At 46.3% G+C, this 12344-nt stretch overlaps 2 protein-coding genes across 2 annotated transcripts; both read left to right on the plus strand.

Annotated features, from left to right (window-relative positions):
- Window positions 1-1670: 1670 nt before the first annotated feature.
- Window positions 1671-5469, plus strand: LOC4350545 (probable WRKY transcription factor 56). Its single transcript, XM_015759737.3, has 2 exons — window positions 1671-2453; window positions 4851-5469. Exons 1-2 carry the CDS (start codon window positions 1984-1986, stop codon window positions 5107-5109), a joined length of 729 nt encoding a protein of 242 aa, XP_015615223.1. The 5' UTR covers window positions 1671-1983; the 3' UTR covers window positions 5110-5469.
- Window positions 5470-6708: 1239 nt separating this feature from the next.
- LOC136354185 (uncharacterized) lies at window positions 6709-11667 on the plus strand. The gene is made up of 6 exons (XM_066305866.1): window positions 6709-7227; window positions 7819-7932; window positions 8097-9817; window positions 10024-10247; window positions 11043-11214; window positions 11370-11667. The coding sequence occupies exons 1-6, from the start codon at window positions 6709-6711 to the stop codon at window positions 11665-11667; spliced, it is 3048 nt and encodes a 1015-aa protein (XP_066161963.1).
- The last annotated feature ends 677 nt before the right edge of the window (window positions 11668-12344 follow it).

Below are 12344 nucleotides of genomic sequence, written 5' to 3' on the forward strand. Positions count from 1 at the left end.
GTACTACGAACGAAGTTGTACTAAGTAGTAATATGTTGTCCATATTCGTAGTAATACTAGCTAGATTGTGTCTCATAAAGTACCAGCTTAGTGCTATACTTTAAGATGGAATTAATTTGGCCGGTTGTTGGTAGTACTTCCAGTTGATGCAGTCCCATTTTCTTTTCGAGCTTTGCACTCAATGTAACTCGATCGTCAGAACTTTTTGTTTTTGTGACATTAGTTTGTTCATCCAATTGAATCAAAACTTGATTTCTTTTTATATTTAGGAGTAGTTAGATGGACAAGTATAATTTATCTTTGCTACCACATCATATATGTATATGATAGAATTCAACCTATATCATCCATGCATATATGTTTATAAACTCTAGACACAGCAGTGACAGTACAATCTATCAAATTTTATTTTGTCGGGGGTACTGTTCAACGACATGTGAGAACACAGAGATGCTTCAGATAAACGAAGATCTGTATTGAAGTTTCTAAGAAATTCAAATGTGTGCCTTGCCAGTCAACCTTAAATATTTTGCTTTGACCTGGTTGAAAACTTGAAATTTCATTAACCTGAGCTTCTTACCCAAGTATATATACCTAACTTGTTGCCAGTTAGATTATGTTCGTGGTAGCTGTTTATTTTATAAGTAAGGCGCTTATTAAAAATTTGATGCTTCTAAAGGTTAGGACATAATATAACTTTCGTTCACGAAATGGTCGCATGTTCTAGCTTACTGACAAAGCTAGTTAAGATATTCTCTTATCCGTAGCAAATTTCATCATGGTAACCATAGAAAATTGATCACATGCACATGTAAATATGTACTATAATAGCAGGTACAATAGCAGGCTATAAGCCCGCTATAAACATAATTTAAAGAGATAAATGAAGAGTGAGAAGAGCAGCAGGCTACAGATCTGTAGCCAGCTGCAGCACGGATTATAAGACGATATGACAGGTGAGACCAGGTATTATTTGTATAGTAAGCAACTATTATATGAACTGGTTATTACATTGACTAATAGATGATTTAGAGCTAATAGTGGGCTATACTATTAAACTTGCTCTAACCTTCTCGAACTTAATTTAATTGATGGGGCCTTTGAATGTGTCGCATTTATTCCCCACATGCATGCATTGGTTCTAATAAACTTTATTCTCTGCCGGCATCTTTTACAAAAGGAAATTCCATACTAAACACTCTTATTACTACTCCATCTAGCTAGCTAGTGTTGCACATACATATATATGTGTATCCATATAATTAAATTCAACGGACACATGACCATGACCCTGATGACCAAGAAATAACTTGTTTTGATAACCGCTTTAATTAAATGCAGGGTAAAAATATGCACGGATCAACAATAATTATGTTCTTGCATGTAAAATAGGTAACTAATTAAATCATCTCCAAATTGAACCAATCCCAGAAAATTAATCGGTCAATGGGCATGCATACACTCGTGTGTCGACATGTTTCTAACTAGGGTATCCAAATCGTAGCAAGCATGCACGGACAAGCAAAGCTATTGGAGAGGAGCAAAATGCTACTTAAACATGTGACAGCCACTTATTACTGTTCCTTGTCAAAATCCAGCACAAATTTCCGTGCCGTTTACGACAACCACACACAGTAAACACACACATAGAGAGAGAACCTAGCTAGCTAGCTCTCTCAAACCATCTCTCTCTTTCTTTCTGTGACGACACGTATGATTTGTGTGGTAGTACATAGCACGCACGCACAGGAAGCCGCCCTTCAATCAATTTCGATAGTCAAAGTGAAAAAAAAAGAAGAAAAGAAGAGGACAGAAAAGTATTAAGTAGAGGGTTTATTTAGCTTGCTTACTAATCCCTATATAACCCTGGTTGTAACTTGTGAAACTCTTTCAGTCTCTTCGAATTCTCAATCTCTCTCATCAGCTCGATCTATCCAACTGAGCTATTCTCGCTTATCGAGCTCGATCGATCGCTTGGTCGAGATGGAGAACTTCCCGATACTCTTTGCGACGCAGCCGACGTCGTCTTCTACCTCCAGCTCCTACCACTTCATGAGCTCCTCTTCCGGCAGCCATGACCACCGCCACCACCATGGACTACAGGCAGGCGGCAACGGCGGTGGCGGTGGTGGAAGCTTGAGCCATGGCTTGTTCATGGGGTCGTCGTCGTCGTCAATTAGGATGGAGGAGCTCTCCAACTCCAAGCAGGCCGGCGACGTCGTCGTCGACGGTGGTGCAACGAGGAGCCCACACGGCGGCGACGGAGACGGAGCTGCGGGCGACGACGGCGGCGATGCGCAGGCAGCCGCCGCCGGAGGGAGGAAGAAGGGGGAGAAGAAGGAGCGGCGGCCGCGGTTCGCGTTCCAGACGCGCAGCCAGGTCGACATCCTCGACGACGGCTACCGGTGGAGGAAGTACGGCCAGAAGGCCGTCAAGAACAACAAATTCCCAAGGTTTGTCATTCATGTCATGTACATCCATCCATGGATTAATTCTCCAAATAATGATCATTTTAGTCAATTACACCTCTCTTCTTCTTTCTTATCTTTCTTATCTTTTATCTCTTCTCTGATTGCATAATCAATTGGATAGAGATCACAATTGATTGATCTTGAATTAACTATTAGGCAAGCTAATTAATTATAAGCTAGATTTCTTTTTCTTGATCGGTCTTTGATGTTTGATTTTGGGATGTTTGCTGGGTATTATGATCTTTTTCGAGGATTGCTTTTTTTTATTGGTTTGGAGTGTATGTAATCCGATCCGATGCTTTTTTCACTAGGGGTTAAGAGAAAGTAGGTGAGATGGAGTCCCAATGAATCTTCCAAGCTCTGCTAGTGGTTTGCTTACATGTGATAATGACATATCTCATCCTCATCATCTAGATGAAAAAGACTAATAGTTTCACATGATTTTGGTGGGCATCGATCCATTCAATAAATAGAGAACCGATGGCGATCGACTTTGACCAGCAATAACTTGGATGACCATCCACCGTTGTTTCTATTATCTATTAAATCCGTATGTGTATTATCCTAATTCAGTCACCATCTTTATATGCTCCCTAGAGAACAAAGTTAAACGTGTAAAGCTCACTGTGAGCTTCCAAGCTCGAAACGATGGGTAGGTCGTACGTAGTTTGCTCTGGTTTATGACCATAATTAGTTAGTTAATGGTCCTAGCATAAAATGTTACTACAATGGTCTTACTAACACCTGAAAGAGTATTAAATATTTCCTATATGATTTATAAATTACACAATTAATGAAATAGAATCTGCAAGGTTTATATATCCAAGAAAATTGCTTAATGTTTCTGCTCTTTAATTGACACGGATATGGCACTGGTCATCGGTCATTTCTTGTGATTAAAATTGGTTGCCTAAATATATTAGAGAAATCTTTATCATTCCAAGAAATTTGCCTTATCCTTTTTGTTGTAACACGAAAGGTTTTAATTCTGTGACACCCTTCTACCTTTTCTTCTCTTTTCTGAAAAATCTTGGAAACTCTGTCAAGTTGCACCAAAAACAGCAAAGACGTGCACAAATATACTCTTCCACATATAAACAGCAGTGCTCCGCACTTTGACATCATTCTTTTCAGCAGCTATATTTGGTACCAATTTGTACTGGACACTTCCCATTAGTTGTATTCATTTTTTCGTATCTTGGGGAATGTCCAACAACTTTTTTTTTTAACTTTTGACTGGCGGTGTATTTGTGCAAAAACTGTAGATATATCATTTGTTAAATCTAAAAAATAATTGTGCTTCCTACAAAATGATTGTCCAACGGGAAAAAAAAGGTTCATTTTAAAATGTTTTGCCTCTTATTTAAAATACTTAAATATTTTGAATAATTTAACAGGCAAACAGGTAATAAACCTGTTTGAACACCTATCAACTATACACTAGTTATAAAATTTAGCTATCAATCTTGTGGGCCTAACGTAAATTAAATTATAATTCGATATTTATCTGGATCATGTTCAAGCTCAAAAGATTATTGAATACTAAATCATAAAAGCAATTATAATTTATTTAAATTAGAGAGTTATGAAAGGTTAGGTCCATGCACAGTTGCAAGACCAATTATCTGTCCCGATCCCTAAAATAATATCCCGTTTATTTCATAATCAACCATTTTGTCCTCACCATAATAGATTTGGTTATTAAACAATCACTGTAGTCTTGTAATTAGGAAAATTGCAGGTGTAAATTGTGGAAAAAAAAGGCAATTGAATTGACTAGTTATCTAAAAAGGTTCTATCTAGCTGGCCTCCATCTCTCTTTAGGAAAGAAGTGCACTATATATACAAACAAATCAAGAAGTCAATTAAACAAGATTCAATCGATGAAGATTTGGAGAATTATATATATATGGTTTGTAAACTTAGCTCATCATTTTTTTTGAGAAACAAATCCTTCAAACTACAGCTGGAAATTAAATCCATGTGTAGACGCAATGCACAATAGTTAGTACATAGACGACCACCGGTTAATAGCTTGCAACATCTTATTAAATATGTATGTAAGATGAATATAACACCAACTGTGTGGTGTGAAGTCGTGGCATGTATGAATTCATACACCAGGGTTCAATTATGATACCTACTAATTTTACACACGTGCATGCATATGCGATTTTAGTAGAACTTTAGTGGGACCAGGGATTTGCCACCGATCTCTATGTCTTTGAGCGTGTGCTAGAGGGCGCACTACCTAGGAATGTGGTATGCATCTTCCGCGTAGTAATGAAAAAAAATATTTGCTGTCTAATTTCTTTCTCGATGAATTTGTATTTCATCGGTGCACGAATCTAAAATTAATGAATGAATGAATGGATGCAGGAGCTACTACCGGTGCACGCACCAAGGGTGCAACGTGAAGAAGCAGGTGCAGCGGCTGTCGCGGGACGAGACGGTGGTGGTGACGACGTACGAGGGCACGCACACGCACCCCATCGAGAAATCCAACGACAACTTCGAGCACATCCTCACCCAAATGCACATCTACTCCGGCCTCACGCCTTCATCGGCTGCGCATGCCTCATCCTCCTCACCTCTCTTCCCTTCAGCTGCTGCTGCTGCTTCCCACATGTTCCAGTAGCTTTAGCAAATTTGATCATACACAACAAATTAGTTACACGTACATATATGATCAATGCCAATGCCACACTGTACATATGCAGTGCATGCATGGATCGATGGATGTTAGCAGGAAAAATTAAGAGGCTATGTTAATTTGTACATTAAACTTAGATGAGGTGCAGTGTAAGAGAAAACTAGCTAGTGAATTAATAAGCATATGCATGATCGATCGAGATTCAGTGGCAAGCAAGATTCGGTCACGCATGCAGTTCTTTTTAATTGTTTTACTTTTTTTTGTCAACTGTAGGCCAGATGTACTAGTGATTGCACAACTTTTACAAAGAAATTTATTCACAAGATCTTGCACATTTTGGTTCTACACATTACTCTCAATTAAGTCTCAATTTGTGAGGTCTTTGCTATAAGATTCTGTAAAATTGCGGCTATATATATGTATTGCGCTGGTCGAACTGGGGTCTGCAGGCCGTGAGCTAGACTACGTATATGATCTCTCTCTGTTTTTTTTTTTTTGAAAGATACCCTCTCCTATTTCTATTATCAAAATAGCAAATTTCATAGTTGTACATATGTGAGATCTGGAGACATTGGTTTCTTTTGTTTTACTTCCTTTATTCTTTTTTCTCGATTATGGGCCGAGATCGATATATTAATATTTCAAAGAAATTTATGCAAAATCATGTCTATATTTCTGCTGGAAGGTTATGAAACTTTGTATACGCTCTTTTTTTTTTTGGAGCTAGAGATCGATGAAAACCATCTCATGCTGTTTCTGTGATCAGAATAGCAGATTTCATAGCTGCCACATGCATGTGAGGTCTAGAGACACTGGTTTCACTAAAAAAAAACCTCGTGTTAAATTAACTTGCACTGGGATCTTCCAACACAAGAAAAAAACATGCAAGCAACCTAAGTTTCCTGGGATTATGCAACACCCAGATATATCTTATCAACATATTCAGTAAATAACTAAACAGGCTTCAAATGAAAAGAGATTATGTGTATCTATAGCATCGATCCCTCTTCATTCTGTCCATATATATTGTTGGCAGATGGCATGAGGCCCTTCGACTAAATCTGCCGAAACCCGTGGCGAAGGCTATGGAGCAAGAACGGCGTGAAGCGAAGAGTCGTACGAGTGCCTTGCCAGGCCAGAGGCGTCTCAGGCGAAGGGTGCAAGGCGAAGACTACCTGCCGAAGGAAGACGACTTCGCCATGGCAAGTTCGCCCCCGCGAGGGCCGAGGAAGCCTTTCCGGCCCATCAAGCCTAAGGGCTATAGGGCCGGCGATCGCCAGACGGCCCATCAGGGGCCCATGAGCCCCTATAACATTATGTACCCCTGTAAATGTCCCTTTCGTAAGGGCAATCATGTAAATTCCCCTGTACAACCTAAACCCTAGTAGTAAGAACCTATAATGGGGCTATAAATAGTCCCCTAGGACCATGTAATGGGGGGATCTCCAAGTGAAATTCAAAATTTAATACACTTCGTTTTTCCAACCACTATTGAGTAACCACGTCTTTCGACGTATGCAGTTGTCGTTTCGACAACAGCTGGTGCCAACCGTGGGGACCTCTGAGCGGAACCACTGAGAGCGAATGCCACCGAAGAGGGTCATGAAGGAGAAGGTTGCCAGGCGGAAGGAGAGCGACGCCGGACCGGACATGGCCACCGAGGAAGGAGCAGAGCCTTCGGCGCCCGTGGCCAAAGATGGAGGAGCACAAGCGCCATCACAACCGCCTTCGGCCCTTGCAACCTCTGTGCAAGTGCCGAACGCGGCCGACGTGGCGAAGACGGCTGCGGCGGCAAGGGGACTCCAGACCAGGGCAGAGATCCTTTCGACAAGCCAACCGGTGGTGCCCCAAGCCGCTCCATCGCAGCCGGCAGCGGCCCCAACTGCACTCGCCGTTGTACAGGCCCAAATCAGCCTTGACCCCGAAGCACAAGCCGAAGCCGACATGGAAGCCATGCCGCAGAACATGACACGGCTCCAAGACATGCTTCGCCAAATGCAAGAACAACAACAAGCATACGAGGCGGCAAGGCGGACCAAGGCCACGTTGGCTCCAATCCTTCAGTATTCGGCAGGTTATGTCCCACCTCAAGTCCATCCGCAAGTGACGACCCAGCCCTTTCCGCCACAAGCCGCACAGGCACCGGTGTACTTCGCCGGGCAGCATCAACCACCTGGCCAAGCGCCACAATCAGTGGCGGAAGGGGCTTCGGCTCTGCAGGCGCAACTCCAAGCTTTCCTTCAGCAACTCTACCAACCCCACTGTATTTCAAGTACAGCCCCATCGGCCCACCCGGAGGGGAATACAAGTCAAGGTACGCTTAATTGGTTGCCACCGATTCAGTCGGGCCTGGGAGTTTCGCCGTGGAATCAAGGACCGCAGTTCGACTTCGTCAACGCTGCTCAGGCGCCAACCGTTCGGCAGCATGCTCCGACTCTAGGCTTCGGAACAAACCAAGCACTAATTCAAGCTGCCATGACGTGGTCACAGCCAATTTTTGACCCGTCCATGGCGGCTCAGCAAGTACCACCAGTTGGAGCCGGGCAGCCGAACGCCATGGCCCAACCTCACGCACAAGCTGCGATTTCGCCCTTCGCCACACCGTACCCGTAGCAAGGTGCGGTAAACAGGGCGGGAGGCGAAAATGGGCTACCGCTGAGTGGGGGAATCAAGACTCGTCCAATCCCACCCCAGTTCAAGTTCCCACCCGTCCCGCGCTATTCGGACGAAACTGACCCGAAGGAGTTCCTCTCCATCTACGAGTCAGCGATCGAAGCGGCTCATGGTGACGAAAATACCAAGGCAAAGGTAATACATCTCGCTCTAGACGGCATCGCCCATTCTTGGTATTTCAATTTATCAGCCAATAGCATTTACTCATGGGAGCAATTGCGCGATGTTTTTGTCCTTAACTTTCGAGGCACCTACGAGGAGCCGAAGACGCAGCAACACTTACTCGGCATTCGCCAAAGGCCGGGGAGTCGATAAGGGAGTACATGCGTCGCTTCTCGCAAGCCCGGTGCCAAGTTCAAGACATAATCGAGGCGTTGGTTATAAACGCCGCTTCGGCCGGTTTGCTCGAGGGCGAACTCACGAGAAAAATCGCCAATAAGGAACCACAGACGCTTGAGCACCTACTTCGCATCATTGACGGGTTCGCAAGGGGCGAGGAGGATTCCAAGCGACGGCAGGCTATACAAGCTGAGTACAACAAAGCCTCCGTCGCCGCTGCTCAAGCTCAAGCACAAGTGCAAGTTGCTGAACCACCTCCCCTCTCTGTCTGCCAGTCTCAGCCGGCGATCCAAGGACAGCCGCCAAGGCAAAACCAAGCCCCCATAACTTGGAGAAAGTTCAGAACAGACCGTGCGGGCAAGGCTGTGATGGCTGTCGAAGAAGTGCAAGCCTTCCACAAGGAGTTCGACGCCCAGCAAGCGAGCAACCATCAGCAGCCAGCCCGCAAGAAGGTCCGAAAGGACCTCTACTGCGCCTTTCACGGACGCTCTTCGCACACCACGGAGCAATGCCGAAACATTAGGCAACGTGGCAACGCGCAAGACTCAAGGCCGCAGCAGGGAACAACTGTCGAAGCACCCCGCGAAGTAGTTCAGGAACAAACACCCCCAGCCGAACAATGCCAGGATGCACAACGAAGGGTAATCCAAGTGATTACAAGAGCTAACCCGCCAAGCCAGTTGTCGAAACGGCAGAAGAAGATGCAGACCCGTATGGTCCACAGCATCACTTCGGCGGGTGAAGGGGCGCCGCAATATCTGAACCAGCTAATTTCTTTTGGGCCAGAAGACACAGAAGGAGTTATGTTCCCACATCAAGATCCCTTGGTAATCTCAGCTGAAATAGCTGGTTTCGAAGTCCGACGAATCCTGGTGGACGGAGGGAGTTCGGCCGATGTTATCTTCGCCGAAGCATATGCCAAGATGGGGTTGCCTACCCAAGCCCTTACCCCAGCACCAGCATCACTCCGCGGTTTCGGCAGGGAACCAGTTCAAGTTCTCGGCCAAGCACTCTTGCTGATAGCCTTTGGCTCGGGGGAGAACAGACGCGAAGAGCAAATACTGTTCGACGTCGTCGACATCCCGTACAACTACAACGCCATCTTCGGCTGCGCAACCCTCAACAAGTTCGAAGCCATTTCCCACCATAATTATCTCAAGCTCAAGATGCCCGGCCCGATAGGGGTGATTGTAGTCAAGGGGCTTCAGCCTTCGGCAGCTTCAAAAGGCGATCTAGCCATAATTAACAGAGCAGTGCACAGTGTTGAGACCGAACTGCATGAACGGCCGAAGCACACGCCAAAGCCCACCCCTCACGGCAAGATAACAAAAATGCAGATTGATGATGCCGACCCCACAAAGCTCGTATCACTTGGGGGCGACATGGGCGAAGAAGAAGTTGAGAGTATCCTAGAGGTGCTCAAAAAGAACATCGATATCTTCGCCTGGAGCCCTGACGAGGTGGGGGGTGTCCCGGCGGATCTCATCATGCATCACCTCGCAGTCAAGCCGGACATTAAGCCAAGAAAACAAAAGTTGCGCAAGATGTCTGCCGATCGCCAAGAAGCGGCGAAGGCCGAAGTACAAAAATTACTCCGGGCGGGGGTTATCCAAGAGATTGACCATCCGGAGTGGTTGGCGAATCTAGTGCTGGTGCGGAAGTCAAACGGCAAATGGCGCATGTGTGTCAATTTCACAGACCTGAACAAAGCGTGTCCGAAAGACGATTTCCCCTTGCCGCGAATCGACCAGCTCGTGGATTCAACAGCTGGATGCGAGCTCATGAGTTTCCTGGATGCATATTCCGGTTACCACCAGATCCACATGAACCCGCTCGACATCCCAAAACATCCTTCATCACTCCATTCGGCACATTTTGTCACCTCAGGATGCCTTTCGGCTTAAGGAACGCAGGAGCAACTTTCGCCAGGCTGGTGTACAAGGTCCTTGGTAAGCAGTTGGGGCGGAATGTGGAAGCTTACGTCGACGACATCGTCGGAAAAAGCCGCAAGGCTTTCGACCATGCGATCGACCTGCAGGAGACGTTCGACAGCTTGCGCGCGGTAGGCATAAAGCTGAATCCGGAGAAGTGCGTTTTCGGTGTCCGCGCAGGCAAGTTGTTGGGTTTCCTTGTTTCTGAAAGGGGCATCGAGGCGAATCCCGAGAAAATCGATGCCATCCAGCAAATGAAGCCTCCGTCAAGCGTACATGAAGTACAAAAGCTTGCAGGCCGAATTGCGGCACTCAATCGATTCCTCTCAAAGGCGGCCGAAAGAGGTTTGCCCTTCTTCAAGACCCTCCGGGGAGCGGGAAAGTTTAATTGGATACTAGAGTGCCAAGCAGCATTCGACGAGCTAAAGAAATACTTGCAAAGCCCGCCAGCTCTGATAAGCCCACCCCCAGGAAGCGAACTGCTATTATACTTAGCAGCTTAGCCGGTGGCAGTCAGTGCTGCACTCGTCCAAGAAACAGAGTCCGGACAGAAACCGGTCTACTTCGTCTCCGAAGCACTGTAAGGAGCGAAGACAAGGTACATTGAAATGGAAAAGCTCGCTTACGCTCTAGTGATGGCTTCGCGCAAGCTTAAGCACTACTTCCAGGCCCACAAAGTCATAGTGCCATCACAGTACCCCTTGGGCGAAATACTCCGAGGCAAGGAAGTCACTGGCCGGCTCAGCAAGTGGGCGGCAGAGCCATCCCCGTTCGACTTGCATTTTGTTGCACGCTCTGCTATCAAGTCTCAAGTGCTAGCTGACTTCGTAGCTGAATGGACACCGGTACTTGCCCCCGACCCCGAGCCCGCCGAACAATTCTAGGTGATGTGCTCTGACGGTTCGTGGTCGCATAGGGGGGCAGGCGTTGCGGCAGTCCTCTTTTTGCCGAATGGTGTGCCGATTTGGTACGCAGCAAGACTGCAGTTCGACACAACCAACAATGCAGCAGAATACGAAGCCGTTCTCCTGGGCCTAAGAAAGGCGAAAGCACTGGGAGTCCGGCGCCTGCTAATTCGAACTGACTCCAAGTTGGTAGCAGGCCATGTCGACAAATCCTTCGAGGCAAAAGAAGAGGGAATGAAGAGGTATCTGGAGGCTGTTCGGTCCATGGAAAAATGCTTCACCGGCATAACGGTCGAACACTTGCCTAGAGACCAGAACGGGGAAGCAGACGCCTTGGCCCACATTCGCCGGGCATCTTTTTCGAAGTCCTGCATGCTCCAAGTGTGCCCATGGACAGCTCCGAAGTCATGGCAATCGACCAGAAGAAACTGGGCGAAGACCCATATGACTGGCGAACCCCATTTGTGAAACACCTTGAAACTGACTGGCTTCCAGTAGACGAAGCAGAAGCGAAGCGTTTGCAACTCAGAGCCACGAAATATAAGATGGTCTCGGGTCAGCTTTACCGCTCCGGGGTACTTCAACCCTTACTTCGTTGCATCTCTTTTGCCGAAGACGAAGAAATGGCAAAGGAGATACACCAGGGGCTATGTGGCGCACCAGGCTGCAAGAACAGTGGCCTCCAAAGTATTTAGATAAGGAGTTTATTGGCCCACTGTGTTGAAAGTCTGTGTTGAGCAAATAAAGAAATGCAAAAGTTGCTAGCGTCATCGCCGAAGCCAATCTACGCCCCAATATGATCTGCAGCCCATTGCGCCAATATGGCCCTTCGCCAGATGGGGACTGGACATCATCGGGCCGTTCTCGGTGGCGCAGAACGGGTATAAATTCGCAATTGTAGCTGTGGAATATTTCTCTCGATGGATTGAAGCCGAACCCCTTGGGGCAATCACTTCGGCAGCAGTACAGAAGTTTGTATGGAAAAACATTGTTTACTGTTTCGGAGTGCCAAAAGAGTTCATTACTGACAACGGCAAGCAGTTTGACTCTGATAAGTTCAGAGAAATGTATGAAGGGCTTAACCTGGAAATTAGGTTCGCGTCGGTCGCACACCCGCAGTCAAATGGGGCGGCCGAACGTACAAATGGCAAGATCCTAGAAGCACTAAAGAAAAGACTCGAGGCAGTGAAAGGCAAATGGCCAGAGGAATTGCTATCGGTGCTCTGGGCCCTTCGGACGACCCCCACAAGACCAACCAAGTTTAGTCCGTTTATGCTTCTTTATGGCGATGAGACAATGACCCCAGCAGAGCTAGGGGCTAACTCACCAAGGGTGATGTTCTCTGGGGGCGAAGAAGGACGCGAAGTATCGC

The sequence above is a fragment of the Oryza sativa genome, chromosome 11, assembly GCF_034140825.1.
Source record: "Oryza sativa Japonica Group chromosome 11, ASM3414082v1".
In the NCBI taxonomy this organism is placed as follows: domain Eukaryota; kingdom Viridiplantae; phylum Streptophyta; class Magnoliopsida; order Poales; family Poaceae; genus Oryza; species Oryza sativa.